The 22,460-nt window shown below is 38.3% G+C and overlaps 4 protein-coding genes and 1 long non-coding RNA gene across 16 annotated transcripts in view; 2 read left to right on the top strand and 3 right to left on the bottom strand.

Moving 5' to 3' along the window:
• specc1lb (sperm antigen with calponin homology and coiled-coil domains 1-like b) overlaps positions 1 to 1,215 on the bottom strand; it is a 32,277-nt gene extending 31,062 nt beyond the window's left edge. Inside the window, exon 1 of the mRNA XM_052588446.1 lies at positions 1,035 to 1,215. The gene's annotated coding sequence lies outside the window, so the exon portion shown is untranslated. The remainder of the gene's footprint in view (positions 1 to 1,034) is intronic.
• Positions 1,216 to 3,155: 1,940 nt separating this feature from the next.
• Positions 3,156 to 6,599, top strand: setb (SET nuclear proto-oncogene b). Of its 2 annotated transcripts, none has more exons than XM_052588448.1 (8): positions 3,156 to 3,441; positions 4,420 to 4,477; positions 4,562 to 4,704; positions 4,806 to 4,909; positions 4,995 to 5,108; positions 5,185 to 5,355; positions 5,436 to 5,571; positions 5,740 to 6,599. In XM_052588448.1, the coding sequence occupies exons 1-8, from the start codon at positions 3,369 to 3,371 to the stop codon at positions 5,742 to 5,744; spliced, it is 804 nt and encodes a 267-aa protein (XP_052444408.1). In that variant the 5' UTR covers positions 3,156 to 3,368; the 3' UTR covers positions 5,745 to 6,599. The 2 variants fall into 2 exon arrangements, with proteins under 2 accessions (XP_052444408.1, XP_052444407.1); XM_052588447.1 differs by having other exon boundaries at positions 3,161 to 3,441; positions 5,436 to 5,576.
• Positions 6,600 to 7,582: 983 nt separating this feature from the next.
• dync2i2 (dynein 2 intermediate chain 2) lies at positions 7,583 to 8,740 on the top strand. Its single transcript, XM_052588460.1, has 3 exons — positions 7,583 to 8,001; positions 8,115 to 8,350; positions 8,462 to 8,740. The coding sequence occupies exons 1-3, from the start codon at positions 7,924 to 7,926 to the stop codon at positions 8,553 to 8,555; spliced, it is 408 nt and encodes a 135-aa protein (XP_052444420.1). The 5' UTR covers positions 7,583 to 7,923; the 3' UTR covers positions 8,556 to 8,740.
• A 63-nt stretch (positions 8,741 to 8,803) lies between these two features.
• LOC127986195 (uncharacterized) lies at positions 8,804 to 9,523 on the bottom strand. The gene is made up of 3 exons (XR_008160779.1): positions 9,408 to 9,523; positions 9,064 to 9,153; positions 8,804 to 8,937 (listed from the first exon to the last, which is right to left on the bottom strand). It is a non-coding gene; the product is annotated as an uncharacterized LOC127986195 (long non-coding RNA).
• Positions 9,524 to 10,208: 685 nt separating this feature from the next.
• sptan1 (spectrin alpha, non-erythrocytic 1) overlaps positions 10,209 to 22,460 on the bottom strand; it is a 32,306-nt gene continuing 20,054 nt past the window's right edge. For 3 of the 11 annotated variants that reach the window (XM_052588455.1, XM_052588451.1, XM_052588449.1), the window contains 26 exons: positions 22,064 to 22,261; positions 21,833 to 21,979; positions 21,623 to 21,726; positions 21,367 to 21,529; positions 21,103 to 21,117; positions 18,984 to 19,115; positions 18,756 to 18,893; positions 18,543 to 18,647; positions 18,239 to 18,447; positions 18,023 to 18,143; positions 17,830 to 17,951; positions 17,529 to 17,661; positions 17,321 to 17,419; positions 17,022 to 17,181; positions 16,837 to 16,913; positions 16,538 to 16,747; positions 16,158 to 16,454; positions 15,958 to 16,070; positions 15,443 to 15,460; positions 15,060 to 15,122; positions 14,007 to 14,061; positions 11,468 to 11,664; positions 11,227 to 11,280; positions 10,995 to 11,141; positions 10,767 to 10,914; positions 10,209 to 10,665 (listed from right to left, as the gene is read on the bottom strand). In XM_052588455.1, coding sequence (XP_052444415.1) covers positions 10,540 to 10,665; positions 10,767 to 10,914; positions 10,995 to 11,141; positions 11,227 to 11,280; positions 11,468 to 11,664; positions 14,007 to 14,061; positions 15,060 to 15,122; positions 15,443 to 15,460; positions 15,958 to 16,070; positions 16,158 to 16,454; positions 16,538 to 16,747; positions 16,837 to 16,913; positions 17,022 to 17,181; positions 17,321 to 17,419; positions 17,529 to 17,661; positions 17,830 to 17,951; positions 18,023 to 18,143; positions 18,239 to 18,447; positions 18,543 to 18,647; positions 18,756 to 18,893; positions 18,984 to 19,115; positions 21,103 to 21,117; positions 21,367 to 21,529; positions 21,623 to 21,726; positions 21,833 to 21,979; positions 22,064 to 22,261 — 3,351 coding nt within the window. In that variant the 3' untranslated portion in view covers positions 10,209 to 10,539. The remainder of the gene's footprint in view (positions 10,666 to 10,766; positions 10,915 to 10,994; positions 11,142 to 11,226; positions 11,281 to 11,467; positions 11,665 to 14,006; positions 14,062 to 15,059; positions 15,123 to 15,442; positions 15,461 to 15,957; positions 16,071 to 16,157; positions 16,455 to 16,537; positions 16,748 to 16,836; positions 16,914 to 17,021; positions 17,182 to 17,320; positions 17,420 to 17,528; positions 17,662 to 17,829; positions 17,952 to 18,022; positions 18,144 to 18,238; positions 18,448 to 18,542; positions 18,648 to 18,755; positions 18,894 to 18,983; positions 19,116 to 21,102; positions 21,118 to 21,366; positions 21,530 to 21,622; positions 21,727 to 21,832; positions 21,980 to 22,063; positions 22,262 to 22,460) is intronic. The other 8 variants (XM_052588456.1, XM_052588450.1, XM_052588457.1 and 5 more) reach the window with 5 other exon arrangements.

Raw genomic sequence — 22,460 nt, forward strand, 5'->3', positions numbered from 1 at the left:
ACCTGTTCCGGACCAAGAAAAATATTCCTCAGGTGATAGTCCTTTAAAATAAATAAGAAATGAAGAGAAGTACTTCACACAGCCCAATCAGCAAAGTATTAAATGCAATCAATCTTTCATTCCCAGCTATAAGGGTTTGCCGTTATCCATATACTCTAGCCTGAAGCACTCCTCAAAATGCTTTGGATGTCAGGAATGTGCTGCTGCCTGCTAGAATCAATTCAAACAGCTCATCAGATGCCTTCATGAGAAAAAGCTATGGATCCCATAGACTCAGAAGATCCGATTCTGAACAACTGTAAAGGAAATTCTCTTACCATTAATGACACATTCTAGATTTATTTTTGTTAAATAATTACCATTATGATACGAACTTCTTATTTACTGTATGTAGATAGTCTACATAAAATAATTTTGAGACGTTAACATCATGTGGCGTGAAATGCTATACAATAATTATCTATTCGTAAAACACATCAACAACATGACGACATTTACCAGAAGTCCTCTGATGTGGGACAGGCTCAAAACCACCACTTTAAGGGGAGGACAATCTTCTTAAAATTAGTTACTTTTCATGCTTAAAATACTAGTTTGTCAAACAGATCTTAATAGATCTCACTACAAAATGGATTTATGTATTTTAAGCTTAAATAGTTATGGGAAACTAAAGTGAACTGTATTTTTGAAATGTGACATGCATCTTAACTTGATACTGGCACAGCTGCTATCATAAATTACATAATATAACATACATAAAAGTTATAATGACTCATGTTATGACAAACGCAACATTATTTCCATCAAGACACAAACTTGTCATCAGTTATATAGTTGCAGTTTGCATTGACATCAAATGAAGATTCATTGACTGTTGTCTATGATCTTTGATTTAGAAAAAAAGTTTTAAACGCTCCCGATGGGCCTAAATGGCTCTTTACCGATAGAACAGACGACAACCGAGCTGGGACACAATCCAGAGGAATAAACCACATCGATCAAGAAGAGGACAATGACTTAAATGACATTTTTACCTTGTGTTCCTCGGAGACCTTCCTAGGATGTATCCGAATGGACGGAGGCTGGCGTCTTCATTACTGAAGAGAAAAAAAACGTCTTTGTAGAGTAAAAGCAGCACGTCTTTTCGATTCTCCGGCAGCAGACTGATGCTTGCTTGTGTTTCCCAGTCCTCCCAGCAGAGCCCAACGCGCTGTGAAGCACGAATCAATATTAGCTCACGTCTTTTTTGAGTAATGTTTAGTATTTTCAAAATAAAAGTCTTTGACAAAATTGGATTTTTCCGTTTGTTGTGTTTGTTTTATACTGTAGAGTATACTGAAGTGTGGTGGAAGAAGAGGAAAAACATTTTAAACTACAAAAAAAATTTTTTTTTTTTGTAGTAGTAGTAGTATGTAGTAGTGGCTTAACAGTAAAAAAAAAAAAAAAAAAATCTCAGGGGACACTAAAACAAAGGTTGCAGCAGGACATTCCCAAATTTGGATAAACCAGATCAAAGGACTAGTGTTGCAGTCTTCAAGAATTTTTTTTACTCTGATACTTTAGATGAAAAGCTTAGTTAAAGTTAATTAAAGACAAATAATCTCTTTCATTAAGACACTTCCCTGATGTATGGACGTAATTTAAAACCACAAGCATAAATCATAATTAAGCTCTATCTTTCCTCAGTTAATACTGCTAAAGTCTGTATTTTGTATATACCTGAACGAATACTGAATAATCGATTAAACTGATATATGAACAACGCCTTTATATATATTTTTAAAACACGCATGTCTTTTCTTTATGATGTCTGGCTTCACAAAAAGTAGCTTGACGTGTGCGTCTTCTTTTCGGATGGCCGCGCGCTTTGTGAAATTACCCATGTAAAACAAACATAGATATTATGTCCGAGGATTAGCAAAGCTTAATATTTATAAACACCGATACATGCACAATTTTACTCCAAAATGTTCATCAAAACGTATTCTGCAATCAGAGGCAAAAACAGTGTGTGTGTGTGTGTGTGTATATATATATATATATATATATATATATATATATATATATATATATATATATATATATATATATATATATATATATATATATATATATAAAACCATTCAAATAAATTAATGGATGAATGAATTACGATTGCAGTTTTTTCAGCTCCATATTATGTATTACCTCCATATTATGTATTACCACCAAGCCTGTGTGACTTTGTTGAACTCATATTAGGTGAAATATAAAACACGATGTTCAATTTAATGATGACAAACAAAGGACAACAAAAATAACAAATTAAAACATGTATTTAGCAAATTCTTATTCACCAAGGCAATATTAAATTGACAAAATCGACAGTAAAGACAATATGTGACCCTGTATCACAAAACCAGTAGCACGGGTATATTTATAGCAATAACAAAAAATTGTATATGAAAAATTCTACATTTTTATTTTATGCTTAAAATCATTGGGATATTAAGTATCATGTGTCATGAAGATATTTTGTAATATCTTCATGAATATTATCAAATATTATCCTATCCTAACAAACCATACATCAGTGGAAAACTTATTTACTCAGCTTTTAGATGATGTGTTAAAAAAAATTACCCTTATGACTAGTTTTGATCCAGGGTCACATATTACAAAGGACCAGCACAACTGTTCTCAGCATTGATAATAAGATTTTTTTTTTTTATTGAGCTCCAAATCAGCATATCAGAATGATTTCTGAAGGATAATGTGACCAATGAAGACTGGTGAAATGACTGATGAAAATTCAGCTTTGGAATCACATTAATAAATTACATTTTAAAATATATTCAGATAAAAAACTGTCATTTTAAATTGCAATAACATTTCACAATATTACCGCTTTTTACTATTGTTTTTTTCATCTAACTAATGCAGCTTGGAAAGAGATTTATATCCAAAACATTAAAAAAATCGTATCAGTGTGTATAATAATCAGTGTTCGATATTTCTTATAATAACATTTTTTACTAAGTGTGCAAAATATTTTTTTCGCTCCAATTTGTCGTATTTTTATTTTAAATATAACCTATCCAAATATTACATTATATTACGCTTGCCCAGAAGGAGGCGTGTCTCTTTATCTCCATTGGGCGGGTGTCAGAGAGGAGGAGGAGCGTGCTGTGATACTCGTCTCTGCTGTGTGAGTGCGCGTGTGTTGTATGTGTGGAGGGGAAGCGCAACACACGTTGTGATATTCGCACTTCTAAACTGAGCTAGAACCAACTTTATTTCCCCTACTTTCGCTTTCCGCGAGCGGAGGAGGTCGTCCCGGAGTCTTTGTTTTAGGAGTAAGAAGGCAAATCACCGGCTGTGGGGGAATAATGTCGGCGTCGGCGGCGAAAGTGAGCCGAAAGGAGCAGAACTCGAATCACGACGGAGCGGACGAGACCTCGGGTAAAGTAATGGCGGCCTCCTGAGCACCGCCATTTTCCGTAACTTACACTTATTGCGTTTAAAGCACGAATATCAGTTTTAACTAGCCACTTGGCTTTTATTTAAACCTTTAAGCGAAGCCCGAGTTTGTGCCCGTTGAATCCAGCAGAAGTCGGTGTGATTTCAGTAAAGTGATGTTGCGCGCACCGGAGGCCATGTTTCCTCGCGCGGCTGCTTCATTGTAAGTTACCACGCGCGACAAACATTGCGCTCGTATGCCGTTTAGTCTTCGAAAACATCACGTTTCCCGGTCGTTTCCTCTTATATGCTCAGCTGTGTATTTTTAAAACCAATGTGGCTCGAGTGCAATTTGTGCGCTGTTTTGCGCTCATGTTGGGTGCTAATAGGCTAACTGGTTATTGTGTCTTCCCCGCCATCACGAGCGATTCCCGCATGTGTCACCTACCACACCGCCGCTGCATCACAAATCACCCTAGAGGTGTTTAATGACGCTCAAGCGGGTCGAAATTGCATTCTGATCTAATCTGACTTCTCATGCACGGCAGTAATGTGTAATTCGTTTGTAGGAAGGTAAATCTGGCCCAGCGCGTGGCCTCCTCCTCCGTTTAAACCTCGCGGCCTTGCGCAGCTGCTGCTGAAACTGCACCGGATTGAGCTGGTCGACTGGCGTTAACACCACGCTTTCACTTTAACTTAAATTTGTTGCTTTATATAGGATGAGGCTGGATAAAATAATTTAGCTTTGTTTCGTTCTGTAGATTTAGGAAATGGATCGTGTTTACATTGTACGAATGCATTGATTGTGTTTGTTTAGTATGTAACGTTAACCGTTGCACGTGTGTAATTTATGAAGTCATGCTTTTGTTCGTCTGTATATAAGGTTCTCATGCACGTGTAATTTTGTCCTGCATTTTTTCGCAGGGTATTAATGCCATATCGAATCGCCATTTGTTCATTTTACGATTTGTTGCTTTTCAGAAAAAGAGCAACAGGAGGCAATTGAACACATTGATGAAGTACAGAATGAAATCGACAGGTAAGTTTGCCGGGTTTCTGAAGCCTCATTTATAAGTTTACATTTTATGTGCTTTTTAATTATACATTTAATTTTTTTCCTCAGACTGAATGAGCAGGCAAGTGAGGAAATTTTAAAAGTTGAGCAGAAGTACAATAAGCTACGTCAGCCGTTCTTCCAGAAGAGATCAGAACTCATAGCCAAAATCCCAAACTTCTGGGTCACAACATTCGTCAACCATCCACAAGGTGAGAAGATGTGTTATACTGCGATTAGTTGATGTAAATTATGGTTTACTCCTGAAATAGATTAATGTATTGTATTCACAATTTTTATTTTTGACTAATAGTCTCAGCCTTGCTCGGTGAGGAGGATGAAGAATCACTTCATTACCTGACCAGAGTGGAGGTCACAGAATTTGAGGACATAAAATCAGGTTACAGAATAGATTTTGTAAGTACTTTTTTTGTCTGGTCGAGTCTGAAAGTAATGCACAGCTGTGAGACAGAGACCTGTAATTGTATCTTTTGTCTTGCAGTACTTTGATGAAAATCCATACTTTGAAAACAAAGTCCTCTCAAAAGAGTTCCACTTGAATGAGAGCGGTGACCCATCTTCAAAATCCACTGAAATCAAATGGAAGGCTGGAAAGGTGGGTTAATATTTCATTTTTTTGACTTGATGCCATTTCCTATTTAGTCTCTGTTAACCGGTTCTGTACGATGCAGGACCTGACGAAGCGTGCTGGACAGACACCGAACAAGGCAGGGAAGAAAAGGCAACATGAAGAGCCTGAGAGCTTCTTCACCTGGTTCGCCGATCACTCCGACGCAGGGGCTGATGAACTCGGGGAGGTCATTAAAGATGACATCTGGCCCAACCCTCTGCAGTACTACCTGGTAAGAAATATTGCATTCCTGCAGGTGTATATTAGTGTTAACATGTCAGAATTTGTACTTATCTTTTCCTCTCTCCTCAGGTTCCGGATATGGATGATGAAGAGGGTGAAGGTGAGGAGGAAGATGATGAGGAAGAGGAGGGTTTGGAGGACATTGATGAAGAAGGAGACGAGGATGAGGGAGAGGAAGATGAAGAGGAGGATGATGGAGAAGATGGTGAGGTGAGAATTATTTAAAGCTTTGGCTTTAATTTGAAGGCTGATTATGGTTACTTTGTATTGAAATGAATGTCAGTTATTTTGATTTAAAATGTATTAGTAATATCTTCAGAAACTGGCACATTTTTGCCCCCTAAATTACATTTTTTCTTTTCGTCATTTTCAGGATGATGGCGAAGATGACTAAAGGCTGATAAGGACATATTCCAACACTCGTACCTGTTCTTTCTTTTTTGAAATCCTCCTCCAACCACGGGAGCAAAAGGCTTTGTTTTTATTAATTTTTTTTGTTTGTTTTTTTGTGCTCCAACTTCTGTTCTACTGAACCCTTCCTGTCCTGACCATGTCTAAACCCAGTTAATTCCTTGGACACACACACAGTTCCTGCATTGGAAAACTAGTGGCATCTCGTTGCTGAAGCCTCTTGCGTCATCTTTAATTACCACCATCTCCAAAGACAAATATAAAATAATACCAATCTGCACGTCATCCTCTGTAGACTAAACTGAAGTAAATAGCAGTTTATATATTAAGTATTTGAAATGATTTTTTTTTCTGTGAATGGTTGTGAGTTGAAGTAATAAGCCATGGTGCAGTGATCTAATCATAGCATACATACCTAGCCACTCTTTTCTTTTTCCTTTGTATATTTTCTTAAATGCAGAGGTGGGCCCCAAAGAGTTGACACTGTTTTTCCCATGTGAAATATTGGACAAAAGGAAAGCACCAGCTAGCTTCTGTCACCTCTTGTAAATGTTTTGGGGTCAATATCAAGGTATGGCAGTTATTATTGTCGACAGTTCAAATGGGGTTGGGTGGGGCAAGTGGGCATTTGACACATCAACATTTGGGTTTATGTTGATTTGAATTTTCATTGTAATGTTTTACAGACACCCATGAGGTTTGAAACATTTTTAATAAAAACAAAACACAAAAAAAACTTCCTCTTGTAATTTTGAGCTTGGCTAATTCAAGGATTATTTAAATGAGATAATAAAGCCTGTAGAATCTTAAAGAACTCTACAAGTGGTCTTTTCTCCACCGGTTTCTTTATTGGAGACATACAAATGAAACACGTACAAGGTTTTTACACTTATTTAAATGTTTTCGTATATAAAAACAGAAGTATAATTTTATAGTTTGTTTAACTTGTTGAATTGTATGTCATTAACAACTAAAATAGCACACTTTGAGGTATTGCAGACAGCTGGGTTATTACTACAATTCAGTCCCTTTTAATTCTTCCAAACAAGTTAGGGCTTTTATAAGGTAACACTTTAACTGTTTAGAGGTCTAAAGAGTTTGCTTAAAAGGAAACTTTTATTTTTAAATGACACCTAAAAATTTGACCTAAAACTCAAATTGAGTAATTTTGAGATATATATATGTATAGGGTTATTGTGTTTTCTGATAGTGATGCTGATCATAAATGAAGCATATCATGCACACCAAGTTACAGGATATCCAAGGGAAACTAAATTTTTTAACACTCAAATTTATTAATAATAAAATATACTTGTAAAAGTATAATTTTAACGTTAAGTTGGCTTATTAATACACCATGTATTCATGCAAATTTAATCTGTGAGTCACCATGTCACCTCAATACCTATTATTTTAATATTTTATATTTAAGTAAACTTAAATCAGGAGTTTTAAGAGGATATGTGAGAAAACAAAATGTTACGGGATCAGTGTATATAATATAAAAAGAGAACGTTGTATTATTTAATGATGAATACAAAAAAAGTGTATATAACGTTAAAGCTTATATTAGATGCCTGAGGCTATTATGGATTTTTTTTCTCATGACAGTCATGTATCCATATATTTTTCCCTGCGCCAGTCAGTTGTAAACGATGTTTTTGTATGTATTACTTCTAAAAACGTTCACTGTGTTAGTTTTTTTTAAATTATCATTTACTTAATTATAAGAATGGCCCAGGAGAAATTTCTACACTGAAACTGCAAGAAGTAGGTTGACCAATCAGAAGCTAACACCAGTGACGTACAGCGGACAGCTAATCATTGATTGGCTCACGGTATCCATGGCAGCGCCGTCACGGAAATGGAGGAACGAACAACAATGTGATTGTGCATTGGCCAAATACAACAGTAACTTGGAACATTAGCGATAAGAAGTGTTTTCCCATCACAGAAGCAGATATTGATTCCCAACATAAAACAGTTTGTAAATATGTTGAATAACCAGAAAATCGTGCTATATGAAAAATAATCGCCTAGCTCAATGCTAACTGTAACGCCTAGAGAGAAAACATGTTGTAGAGAGTGTTAGTGTTGAAATCTTTTAATCTTGTACTTCTGAGATGAAGCGTGAGACATTTTAAACATGTTCACGGATGAAACTCTTGCTTTAATTGGCGCTGAATCTACATGGAGAAAGTCACACCAGCAAACGCAAGAATCGGTAACTTAAGTAAAAAATGTTAGCTTACCTTCTCTAACCAGAATATTCATGCACTTGAAAAAAAGATCAGTCCTTTTGTGTGATGATGTATAATGTGTTTTATTCCCGCCCAGAGAAGCTGTCAAACTCTTCCAGTTCACACAAGCCAAAGATGTGTTAGACAGCAGCACCCAGACAGAAGACCAGATCAGTCAAACACTCCCCCAAGAACAAAACATCTCTCAGTTTCCTGGTGTCTGCACTTCTTGAATAGAGCTGAAGACGTAGTTACCAAAGAACTGGTGAAAAGCTCCAAGAATCATGCTTTTGATGGGTTTGAGGTTAACTGTGAGGATCAGAATCGGAGTCGGTGAGAGCCTTGAATGCAAAAAATGTCATCTTACGGGCACCGTATATACTAATAATTGTATTAATATATATTTTTTAATGATCTTACAACTGGTGATTTTTTTTTGCACAGGTGTCCTATATGTGCCGTCTTTAGCGTGTTGATGCTCTGGAAAGGGGCCTTCAAGTCAGCAGTGTGTCCTGGAACTGCACCGGTTCGGTCATAGGCTATGGATTCGGCCGGTAACAGCCCTTTCCCCATACAGAGACTTTAAACCACCTGCTGTCGTAATGTTAATGCTGTTTTAGGGGTAAGTGTGGTTGATGGTGATTGGAGCGATGAGAAGGCTTATGTGAGCATGTGGAACCTGAACCATATATATATATATAAAAATAAAAAAATATTTAAAAATTTTTATTTATTTTTTTTATTTGTGCAAGTAATATTCTCCATGTATTTCAATACTGCAGTATTTGCGAAACCTTAAATTATTAGGGAAAAATCAATATTGATGGCTCTTTCCAGTGGTCCTCTTTCTGGTGTCATTAGGGGGGCAGACAGGAATGTTTGCAGATACTCACTTTAAGCCAGTTTATCAGGTATTTAACCTGTCAAATAAAACATCTGTGACTGAAATATGATGAATAAGCATTCAGTGAGTTGTAAATGCAGAGTATTTCTGTGTGCAGAGGTCAGCTGGGTCCCGGGGGCTCTCAGAGATGAGTTTACTTTACCTTGCGCCTGGTCAGGAGGAGACTGTTGATGGAGCCAAAGCCAAACTCATCTTGAGTTCTGGATATGCTCTTGTCCAACAGCTAGTGCCTCTGAGTGGATAAGCAAGCAACGAGGGTGTCAGAGTATGGTCTTGGCAAATAATTGTTTTGTAAAAATTGCAATCTGTGAGCTTTTCTTTGTAAAGATGATGTAATGAACATATTACCCTAATGAACCACATGCTTTTTACACAAATTAATGTCATTCAGTTTAGATATGATATCTAATCATTATTGTAATGATCCCACATAAATCAGAAAAAAGAATGAGTTAAGACTCGAGGTAGCAGCAATATAGGAGTAACCTCTGTTGTACTTTCCCCGTGGGACCTGGACACATTCTGGGCTCAGAGGGAGGCCTTGTGCTCAAATGCTCTTTCAGCAGTGAGACAGTGGCAGCAGTGCCCCCTGATGGTGAGAGCGTGACCCTGCGGCAGTGCAATCCGGGTAATTGTAACATCTGGTGTTTCTGATTTTTAGTACTTTAAGGATAATTGGTAATTGTAACATCTGGTGTTTCTGATTTTTAGTAATCTGTTTTTAAGTGTTTGTACAGATAGTTTGGCTCATCTTCACAGTGTACTCCAGCCCCATCCCCTGCTGTCTCTACAGGTGTCTGTTTCATATACTTTTGGGGTGCGGTCGTCACCCACACGCCCTCTAGTCTTTGCTGCAGCCACAGTACAGGGTGAGATGTTTGTAATTCTCCAAACTGTAATTTTTTATATTTTTATTTTTTCTTAATTTTACATTTTACTTTTTTTTTTTCATCCATCATTTTTAGGACTGGTTCAGTTGTGTGATTTGGGTCTAAGGTCTTTAAGGTCATTACCGTCTCCAGCCGCGAGAGGGCGCTATATGCTGCTCTATGCTCCTGTAGCCTACACCTGAAAACACAGAGCGCCCTCTCGCGGCTGTAGACGGTAATGTTTTCTCTTGGTTCTTGGTTCTAAATAAATGCGACTTAGTGCGATTTATATATATTTTTTTCTACGTCATGACGTATTTTTGGACTGATACGACTTATAGTCCAAAAAATACGTTATATATGCATTATATATCTTCAATTGTACATTTACACTGTAAAATAAAACACAGACAACTCCTTCCAGTTATAACCAGTAGCGTTTACTTAAGCACACTGCAGTCTCATAGGTGATGTTACAGCATATCCTCTTTATAGGTTTGTTAAATAAAGCAAAGCACTTAACAGCTAAAACAACCACAATAAATGCAGACAGATCCACTACACTATTGTCAGTGAAGCACGAGGACGTGTCAGATAAATACGCAGGGTTAAGAGTCATAGCAAGATACAGATATTGCTATACTGGGTGCTAGAGAATTTCAATTCAGATCCATGCAGTTCGGCTGTGTGTTCTTGTGAAGGGGGGAAAACGCATCCCGATTGGTCACTGGCAGGCAGGGGGTGGGGAATCAGTTGACGAAGAGCGAGCGGGTGAATTCCACAAAGTCGAAAGCTGACGGGATTTCTCGGCCCTTGGTGTCCAAGTAGGGCTTCATATGGGAAATGCAGTAATCTGCCTGTTCCTTCGTCAGGTTCTGCAAACACACAGAAGTTCATTAAGATCATCTTTCTTACACCAAACATGAAAGAGAGGCCAAATGTTTGATATTTATCCAGTATGAATTGTAAGTGGTACCTGGTAGAGTTCTTCCTTGGTGACGTAAGGTTTGTTCTCGGCGCTGAGAGCACGGAAAGCGCTCTCGATCTCCTCGCTTGACTTCACGTTCTCTGTTTCTCGGCTGATCATGAAGGCCATGTACTCCTGCAAGGACACGTTTCCATCCCTGAACAAAACAAACCGATGTTAGCTCAATGACAGAAAGAACACAGAATATTTAGCACATCCACAGATGATGTTTCTCACCTGTTCGGATCCACTATGTCCAGGATGGACTCGAACTCTGGGTCTGGTTCTCCTTCTTCAACCATGGGCAGGTCATAGCCCAGAGACCGCAGGCAGGACTTGAACTCCTGGTGATTGAGACGGCCAGATTTTTCTTTGTCGAAATGCCTGAAACAAAACATTTGTTACATTTTGAAGAATGCTTGATTTTCGCATTGCAATGATTTGGTTTTCATTACAGTGGATTACTCACTTGAACATCATGCTGAACTCCTTCAGGGCCTCTTCTGTTACTCCTGTAGTGTTTCTAAAAGAGGAGTACAAGAAATAGAATAAGTAAAATTACAATACGAAATGAACTATTAAATAATACCAATAAAACACCAATATATAAAAAACAACAAAACTGTATTATAATAAACATTTAATTTTTTTTTTTTATAAAGAATGTCATATAATGTAAAAATATTAAGGACTGGTTTGAGAAGTGTCACCTGGCTTGGATCTGTTGTTCCAGGTTGTGTTGCATTCTCATGCCCAGCTGGTCGAGTTGGTCCCACTGTTGGGCCAGACCCACGGTGCTGTGCTCTGTGTATTTGTTGTCTAGGATCAGCGCCTCCTCCATAGCTGCTCCCAGATCCTCGATCTTCTTCAGCTGACTGCGCATGGCACGAATCTCCTGGTGCTTCCGCTGCAGGGAAAACAGAGCGCCTTATAGCTCAGAGTGTGTATTACTGTTTAGGGTTTAAAGCTCAATGAGTTCTTGTCAACAGTATTCTCAAGTGAAATGTTAATACACTTTCTGGCCGATGAATTCCAATGATTTTTTAAATTATTTCTAGTAGTTTATAATGAATGGGTATTTGGAAACCACTTTATATAAATAGGACACACATATAGCAATTTTTCACAAAAAAAAAAGTAACAGCATGACTATAATTTTTTTTTACTTACTATATACAGCCAGGTGCTGGTCATATTATTAGAATATCATCAAAAAGTTGATTTATTTCACAATTCCTTTCAAAAAGTGAAACTTGTATATTATATTCATTCATTACACACTTATATATTTCTAATGTTAATATATTTTAATTTTGATGATTATAACTGACAACTAAGGAAAATCCCAAACTCAGTATCAGAAAATTAGAATATTGTGAAAAGTCAGTGCTTCAGTCAGTGCTTCAAGAACCACTACGCACAGACGTATGCAAGACATGGGTTTCAGCTTCACATTCCTTGTGTCAAGCCACTCCTGAACAACAGACAGCGTCAGAAGCGTCTCGCTTCAAAAAGGACTGGACTGCTGCTGAGTGGTCCAAAGTCATGCTCTCTGATGAAAGTAAACTTTGCATTTCCTTTGGAAATCAGGGTCCCAGAGTTTGGAGGAAGCGAGGAGAGGCACACAATCCACGTTGCTTGAGGTCCAGTGTAAAGTTTCCACAGTCAGTGATGGTTTGCGGTGCCATCTGCTGGTGCTGGTCCACTGTGTTTTCTGAGGTCCAAGGTCAACACAGCCGTATACCAGGAAGTCTTAGATCACTTAATGCTTCCTGCTGCTGACCAACTTTATGGAGATGCAGATTTCATTTTCCAACAGGACTTTGTACCTGCACACAGTGCCAAAGTTTCCAGTACCTGGTTTAAGGACCATGGTATCCCTGTTCTTAATTGGCCAGCAAACTCGCCTGACCTTAACCTCATAGAAAATCTGTGGGGTATTGTGAAGAGGAAGATGCGATATGCCAGACCCAACAATGCAGAAGAGCTGAAGGCCACTATCAGAGCATCCTGGGCTCTCATGACACCTGAGCAGTGCCACAGACTGATCGACTCCATCCCACGCTGCATTGCTGCAGTAATTCAGGCAAAAGGAGCCCCAACTACATATTGAGTGCTGTGAATGCTCATACTTTATATGTTCATACTTTTCAGTTGGTCAAGATTTCTAAAAATCCTTTCTTTGTATTGGTCTTAAGTAATATTCAAATTTTCTGATACTGAATTTGGGATTTTCCTTAGTTGTCAAAATTAAATGAATCAAAATTAAATCAAAATTAAAAGAAATAAACATTTGAAATATATCAGTCTGATTGTAATGAATGAATATAATATACTAGTTTTAACTTTTTGAATGGAATTATTGAAATTGAACTTGATATGATGATATTCTAATTATATGACCAGCACCTGTATATTGTAGTGAAATGTCTTGAAGATTAAATAATCTAGAGCTCAACATTACAAGAATTGGTAAAAAAAAAAGAATATATATATATATATATATATATATATATATATATATATATATATATATATATATATATATATATATATATATATATATATATATATATATTAGGATTTAATCGATTTGTATCACTAGACCTGGAATATACCATTTTGCACATAAAATGCAATTTCTGTTATTTTTCTTAAGCAATTTTTTTTAGCAGAATCAATGCATTTACTTTTTTATATAATACACACTACATTCTATTCATTAAAAGAATCCTGAAAGAAATGTATCTTGAATCACAAAAAAATGTAGCAGTTTAAATATATTAATTTCAACATTGATAATTATGGTGACCCAGTAGTGCACAACACAATGAAATCTCCATAACAATGAAATCGCCACACCTAATTTCATTGTGTTGCGACTTGATTCTATTTTGGTGCTAATTTCGTGGTGTTGTGCTAATTCTGTTGTGTTGTGGCTGGTTTCCTTTGCGATGTAGCTTGTTTCCATTGTGTCACGATTTGTTTCCATTGTGTTGTGCTAATTTGTTGTGTTGCAGCTTGTTTCCGTTGTGTTGTGGAGATTTTGTTGTATTGTGCACTACTGGGCCACCGTAGATAATAATCAGAAAAAGCTGAAAATCAAAAAGGTTATTTTGAGTTGTAATAATATTTCACAATATTTTACTGATTATATAGTTTAATACACTAATGCTTCATTTTGTTGTTCATAATCGATCAGCTTCACCAAACGGGTCTCATTAATCCATTCACTGCTCTGAAACTCACCTTAGTGGCCTCTAGCTGTGACTCTAGAGTTCCGGATTCTTCCACCATGCAGGACCTGCCCACACACACAGTGATGAAACCAGCAGCAGGAGCCCGAGAGCACATGGCACATCCACCCAAACTCAACTCACTCACTCCACATGCCAGTCTACACCTTACAAGAGCGGCTCTTACTAGACTAGCTCACTTATTGGGTCAAAGAACAAAACCTTGGGCAGAGTAGACTTTAAAAGGGTATTTTTTATTTTTTATATGACTATGAGTTTATACGATATTGTTTAAATGGTTTGCATAACCATTACTTTTAGTTCTGTAACCTGCATCTTCCTAAATTTCTTGTACATAATAATAGGACTTACCAATTTTGTAGTAGATATGGAGTTCAAACTATATGCCACCCCAGAAGGCAACTATAATAACCAAAGTCATGCTAACGTAGCCAAATTATATTCATGGTAATCCAGACCATGCTTGATTAGGGCTGCTGTCAACAGGGTTAGAAACTGCTATATTTGTACCACTGCTTAGTTTTAGTTTTGACTTGCACACTTTTAAAAGCAAAATGTGCAAAATCAAAGATTTCCAGAGTTGGACTCAACTAGCCATATTATAAATGTCCAAAAAATGTCAATGCACAGTTATTTGAATTCAGATCAGGATATGGAAAATGTGTACAAGTACTTTTTCAGTCATGGAAATCACATTGCAGTTTCCACCCTGGATCTGGTGCATGAACATTTTCCTCAAAATGAAGAAAAAAATAACTGTTACATGAAAAAAAAAAAAAAAAGTTGAAAGAATGAGATGAAGTGTTCACACTCCTCAACATCAGTGCCAAATGTAGCCAGGCTTGTTGGATTAAGAAGCTGGAAGGGTTCATCTTAAATAAAAAAAAAAAGCCTCACATCGCAGTGAATGTTAGTAAAAGGGAATTGAACACACACAGAGCCTTTACAGTGGGGGTCAGACTCAAGTGCATGAGGAGAAGAAAACCCAAAAGGTGTGGGGTGAGGGGGCAAGAGGCCAATCAGAGGAAGAAAAAAGGGAGAAGACCTTCCAGAAAGATCATCATCGACTTCATACTGATAGACACGGATTACCCTCCGATAGGCTATGCTATTCAGAGACGAGGGAGGTGGGAGATGAAGAGGGAATGGAAAAAGAGTGTGAAAAACAAAGGAATACATCTGGAAATATATAGTCAAAACATACGATAAAATACGCAAAATATATGCAAAGTGAGTCCTTCTTGAGAGACCCTGTATTATTTCTGTCCAAATCATAGTTCTATTCTAACCTGAAACTCCCAAATTCTTGTTTTATTTTTATACCAAATGTGTTTCTGTCATAATGTTTCCAATACATGCTATTAAACAATACATACACACTCACACACAAACATACTATAGTAAAAGAGTAAAAAATGTGATATTAACCCATCCAGAAGGTATGTCCTGATTAGAGAAATGATTCCAAGCATCAGGGTAGCAGCGAGAAGGCCGAAGGAATGGGGAAAGAGAGACAAATAGGGGAGGGAGAGAGAAAGAAACAGTTAAAACATTGAGTGGTGACATCAATGCCACTACTCAACACTCACATAAAAAGAAAATGTGACCAGCACAAAGCCCTGCTGCAGAATATCAAGCCCAGGTGGGTTGAAGTTGTGTGATCAATGTGAAAATCTTCATAAACGGACAACATGGCAAAGCAGACAATGACTTAAAGACTGCAGTGACGAAAACAGCTGATGGCACGAATGAAAATGGGCATCTAAAAAGTTACATGGAGATCAGGAAAGCTTGATCAAATCTGAATGGATGTGTGTGTGATGTCATGCAATGGAAACAGACGAGTTGCGTGTAGTATTTAACCCTCGAGCATAACTCTACTCTAATGAAACTCTACTCTAGAGAACACAGCACTGTGAGAAGTGCATGCTGGTCCTCTGTACCTGGTCTCCTGCAGCCATTGGTGGAAGGCATTGGCATGTTGGGCAAACTCTTGTCTGAGTTTATCGTTCTCTTCCTGTCTCCTCTGTTCCTTCTGTAGCTCCAGCTCTCGCTCCTATAAATCAGATTTTTATATAATTATTAAGAGTTTTTTAACTCTACTTTTTACACACTCAATCATGTTGCAGGATTGCATAATTACCTTGATGATCTTTTGAAGGTTCCTCCATGTCTCCTCTAGAGCCTCCATGGTGAACCAAGTGTATGGATTGGAGGCCACGTGGAAACTCTTGATCTGGCGATCAAGTTCTGCCAGTTGGTTGAAGTCGGCTTCTGCAGAGCTGAGTGAGGAGCGGAAAGCATCATGGGCATCCCGCAGGGCCCTGATCTCCTCCAGAGAGTTGCACCTCACAGGGTCTGTCAGATCTTCTTCAGCGTTCTCAAACCAGCTGTTGAAGGCTGACGCCTTCTTGGCAAAGGTGAGGAAGAGATCCTCGACCTGGATGGAGCAGTGAACAACAGTTAAAAACACAAAACAAAAACTTATTTTCCTGACTCGAGGTGAAATTTAATTCTTCACACCTTTCTGAAGTGGTCCTGGGCTTCCAGAAGCTTCTTCTTGCGGGCGGCTGAGTTGGACAGCAGCTGGTTCCAGCGTTTCATCAGGGTGGCATGACGAGCCTCAATGGCCTTGGACTGTACATGTTTGGCAGCCAACAGCTGGTCTTTCAGGGCTGTGATATTGGTGATACCCTCCTGCTGGAAGGCCTGAAGCCCAGCATCAAAGGTTTCCTATGACAGAGTGGAATCAATACAGTCAGTTACAGCAGTAAATGGATATGCTGTGCTATGGCTATATTATTCCATATGCTATGTCAAACCTGTTTAGTGAGCAGAGTCTGCACCGAGGAAAGATCTCGACCGTAGTCATCGGTCTTCAGGCTGTTTTCCTTCTCGCCTAAGACACATTTAAGTCACAGAGTACAAAGAAGCAGAGAATATAAAAGTTTTAAATGCACATATTTTAAATGAGGTTTGATGCACATGAGAGGAAACATTTACTCACCAATCCAGGACTCCACCACGTCAGCCTTCCAGTTGAATTGAAGGAAGGCAGAGTTCTCATCCAGTTTAGATTTCCTCTGAGCTGCAGCTCTCTCCAGCTCTGACACTTTCTCACGCAGGGCCTTCATTTTAGCCATGATGTTCTCCACGTTGTGGTTTTCCTGCACAAAAAGTCCCAATATGATATGATATTGCTATCAGGTCAGATCCTACTTCAAAGGAAAGGTCTATAATAAAGCATTCAAGGGTCAAAGGGGTAAATTTGTAGTATATGGACTTTGTAATAGTTGTACTCTATACCTTTTTGATAAGTTCATCTCCATTGGAACAAACATCATTCACTCTGTCCCTGTGCACGGTAAAATCCGTTTCAAATGCTTCATGTTTCTTCAGCAAGCCCTGAAAAAGAAGAGCCAAATAAAGAAACTTAAGATGCATGCAAAAAAAGGTGTGAAGGTGTGTCCAAGATCAAGCCATAATCAGCTAAATGTGGTTTCTTTTTTCACACCTGCACAGCTGCCAGAGTATCACCGTAATCTTCACTTCCGACCAGGTTCAGTTTCTCATTAATCCAAGCTTCCTCTTCCTCCACATTTGCCACAAACTGCTGGTACTCCAGCGACTCCTCAAGCCTCTGTCCACTAAAAACCAGAAAACCAAAGAATTTTCTAATTCCTATTCTAGGCAATATACATAATCATAAGTTTTTTATTAATGTATTTTTTTTTTTTTTTAAACATCTTATTGCTTCATACTTTTGAAGGTGATCAGAAAAATAGACCAGTTAAATAGTAAAATACAGTACTGACCGAGCAGCAGCCAGATCTTTCAGTTCCTTCCAGTGCTCCACAAACTGGGCCAGCCTCTGCTGGATCTCCTCCTGTCCAATGGTGTTGTCATCAGACAGCTTCTTCCCAGTTTCCAATACAGACTGCAAGGCCAGAAAAATACTGTCAGCATTCAGAATGACGATTCACTTAAGACTTTTTCATTGCTCCTCACCTGAATGGCCGGCTCGTGTGCTCCAAGCTCAGCCTCCAGCCTCTTGTGTTTCTTCCTCAGATTCTGTACTCCAGTCAAATCACGTCCATAGTCCTCCGAGCTCACCAACAACTTCTTTTCCCTAATGGAAGAGAATGAATTCAATTGGGTGTACAGCCTCAAATAATGCAGTTGGTATGAAAAATTATAGATCACTCAGAAGAATGTAAACCATACTTGATCCAAGATTCCTCATCGTCCAGATCCCTGAAGAACTGGTGCAGACGATGCGACTCGTTCAGCTTGGCACGGCGCCCAGCAGCCATGCTCTTGATTTTGCCAAAGCGTCCATTGACGGCATCACGCTTGTCCTTAACCTGAGAGGTGTCGAAGGCATTGCTGGCCATCAGACTGTCAGCCTGGCCATTGAGATCCTTCAGACGATCCTATAAGAACACAAAAACAAGCATTGATCGGGACATATTGGATTTTGGGAATGCTCTAAACGAGTGATCCCTGATCAGTATGTCTGAAGAGCTACCTCATGAGCAGAGATGTCAGCCTCCAAAAGCTGGTGCTTCTTAAGGAGATTGTTAACTGAGGCCAGATCTTTGCCATAATCCTCAGAAGCAAGAAGAGCCTCAACCTAAGATCACAGGAATATGTAGTGGATATTATTATTATTAATATTAATTAAACATTTACATTCAAGCCAGTAACTATCCTAAGTAGCTACTTAGTCATATCTCAGTACCTCAGACAACCAGAAGTCAAAGTCCTTGATGCCAGTGTTGAAGTTCTGCTGCTTGTTTGCCTCTTTCAGTTTTTGACTCTTCTCGGCAGATTTGTTGACGAGGAACTGCCACTGCTCATCCAGAGCATTAAGACGAGCCTGAGAGAAAATGTGAGCACAACCACACCAAAATGAGCACAGACCGTAACTCACCATCTGCCTATTCTGAAATACTTCTGAAATTGTTACCTTGACGGCATCCTCACTTCCTGCACAGGCACCTCTCTGGATGAGAGCATTGCCCGTGTCAATCACCCCGCGGATACGATCAGCATTAGCGTGTAACTCAGCCTCAAAAGCCTGGTGCTTCTGGTGCTTGCTCTGAAAGTGGCAAGAAAGCGAAATAAGCTAAACTGAGCCACACAGTGAAGTCATGCATGGGTGCAGCTGTGATAAAGCAATATCTGGTTTTGTATCTAACACATGTCTCGGTGTAAAAACTCAATTTCAGCAGAAAGCAATGCATATTCAATGCTATTATAATGTGTGTGCATTTTATGTATTTCCCTTTGTGTAGACTGTTTGTGAAAGTTTGTCATTATTTGTAGCCACAAAAGAGCAAACCTTTTCAACACATCAATGTGAGAGAAAAAAAGTGAGGCAACTGTGAATTTAGAAACCACCAAACAAGGACCGAACATGTAACGTGGAACTCATACTATGAACAGGACGCATTCAAAGCCTGATGGAGCATTCAATAAAATGAACTAGACACGATCCAGCACACGATGAATTCTGTGAGGAACCTAAGAGGAGTTGGGGTGTTTTGTCTGAGATCATTTAATATTTTATATCACCCAGAGAGAAGGGAAGAAGGAAAAAGCACTTCCAAATGGCTTATCTAAAGCATTTGCTGATACACTCAAAGGAAGCCGGGCTGCTCTAACTATACAGGTGAATCTCAAAAAATTTGAATTTCTTGAAATGTTTTATTTTAAACTTATTCAGAAAGTGACATGTCCATATATTCTAGATTCATTGCATGTAAAGTAAAACCTTTCAAAAGATTTTTTGTTTTAGTTTTGATGATTAAAGCTTACAGCTCATGATGGTCAAAAAATCCAGTATCTCAAAATATTAGAATATTTCCTAAGATCAATCAAAAAAAGGATTTGCAAAACAGAAAAGTTCAAGTTCTTTAAAGTATGTTCATTTATGCACTCAATACTTCGTCAGGGCACTATTAGCACAAATTCCAGAACTTTTTCACAATATTAAAATTTTTTGAGATGCACCAGTATATGGTTTCTTGCCATAGCACACATGTAACCATTTCTTTTGACCGTTGTTTTAACTCGGTGGTATTCCACAAAAAAGCAAAGCAGAATTACTTGTTTGAAAGCACCTCTCCACCTTCTCTCTCTGGGTTGACAGAATTGGGGATTTGTTCGGAATAGCACAATACTACAGGATGCATATTAGATGTACTAGGAAATATCTGTATGCATCTAATATCTGGATGACTTCCTACATTTTAGGGGCACACTAGGATACGAGAGAGCTAAGAAAATGTACACTAAATAAAAAAAAATAAAAAAAATTCTGGGCTAGAAACTGAAACAAAGCGTTCACGTGATAATAGAATTGCATGATTTTGGAAAAGAATACTTGTGATATTTATGAAAAAATGAAAAAGTGCTTCTTTGTAGTTGCACAATTTGGTTAAAAAAGTGGTAAATATATTTATAATATATAATAAAGTAATAAATGTTATAAATGTTATATTTCACTGTAGAATTAATTAGTTTTTTTAGAAAAATGTTTTTTAAACAGTTACAAAATACATTTTTATGTCTCTCTTAATATCTTTTCTTTGAAACATTAAGCCATCGAAATAAAGGAAATTGTAACAAAATGCTACAGTACTATATGTGTATATAACACACAGTACATGCCATTATATTTGCAATGCAATGCTGATTCACACAGTAGTACAGCATAAAGGATATAATTCTACTATGCTATTCTGAACACGGCCAAAAATATGTCTTCGCATACTACTTTTTGTCAAAGTTTGCTCTTAGATCCACAACTGTGAGAAGCTCAGCTTTTCTGTGTGGACCAAATTTAAACCAAGACATCCCAACTTCAGTGACACAACAAGAAAATGGAGACCACACCCAGCAATTAAAAATTAAATGTTGCAACGATGGGGCACGGGTAGGGGACAAACAACTGATGATGCTGTACAAAGCGAGACACATGATAGACATACGGAACTCAAATACACATTTACAGACAAAAACAATGAGACAACGGAGAGAGACCCTATTGGTGTTAGTTAGCTCTGGCACACTACTGCACTTACCAGCAGCTTGGATAGCTAGAAACAGACAATGGGAACACAGACAGAGTTTCAGTTTAATTTCCTACATAATAAAACACTCGGGGTTGGTTGAGGTGGGGACAGTGAGAGAAACACATTTTAATTTGCACTTGAGCGTATTATCCTATTAATATATTTACAAGGTTATACTTAAGCGGGATATTCACCTTTAAAACATAAAACATAGCATATCTGCAAAAATATTGACATATCTGTCCTGAGAGTGATGCCTGAATGTGACATTACCTGGATGTTGGTGGGGTCCTTGTAAGACTCGTCGGTGGCAGTTTGGAGTTTCTCACTGATCCATGCTTCGATCTCATCTACATCTCTGCTGAACTGCTGCAGAGTCTGGGACTCACCCAGCTTGGAGCGTTTCTCAATCATCTGAGCCTTGAGACGGCGCCACCTGGAGGTCAAAAGGACATACTGCTTTAACTTAAATGACACAAACTGAACAGATTCACTCAGTGAGAGCAGCATCAAAAAGAAGAACCCAGACCTGTCTAAGACCTCATTACGACGATTAAAGATCTCAGGTTTGGCGTAGTGGTCAGCGCTAATGAGCTGGTCAGCGAAAGACTGCAGTGCTGCAATTTTCTCTTCCTGTGAGGAAAGACAAATTTAAATAATTAATCACAAAAAACCCTCTAGATTCAAAATCGAATAATCTCAAGCTTGATGGCTTTATATCACATTGGCGCTTGCTGACCTGCACATTAATAGCCTTATCAAAGTCTTCATGTTTCTTGATGAGAGCCTCCACGCTGTCCAGGGAGTCTCCCTTGTCATCGCTGGCCAAGAAGGCTTCGCGAGCTGCCATCCAGTTCTCAGCCTGCTCGCAGTCACGGTTGAATAGCTACAGGAGACAAAAATAAACATATGATATCATCTGCCCTCTTTAAGTTTTGTGTATTAAATTGTAAACATGGTCCTTGCTGACCTGCAGCTCCAGACACTGATCCAGCATCATCCGGCGCTGGACCCAGGCCTTCTCTAGGTCAGCACGTTCCTGTTCCAGAGCCTCCAGCTTCTGTTGGATCTCAGGGCTGGCATAGTGACCACGGGCAAGCAGCTGCTGTCCAAATTGTTCAAAAGCCTGGAAGGTGCCTGCACGGGCGTCGATTTCAGTCCGGTGTTCCTACAGAATATGAATATGCCAGTGTTTAACATTTGTTCACGGGCTGAAAAGGATTTTGCCAAATATTATCGAAGGAAACTCTTCTAAACAGTAACTAGTAATATATTTAAAATACATTTATTTCATACTAAGTATGGTTAAAATCTATTAACATATTTTTCTATTTCTATCTATTTGACATATCACTAGAGATTTACTG

The sequence above is a fragment of the Carassius gibelio genome, chromosome B21, assembly GCF_023724105.1.
Source record: "Carassius gibelio isolate Cgi1373 ecotype wild population from Czech Republic chromosome B21, carGib1.2-hapl.c, whole genome shotgun sequence".
Classification (NCBI taxonomy): Eukaryota; Metazoa; Chordata; class Actinopteri; order Cypriniformes; family Cyprinidae; genus Carassius; species Carassius gibelio.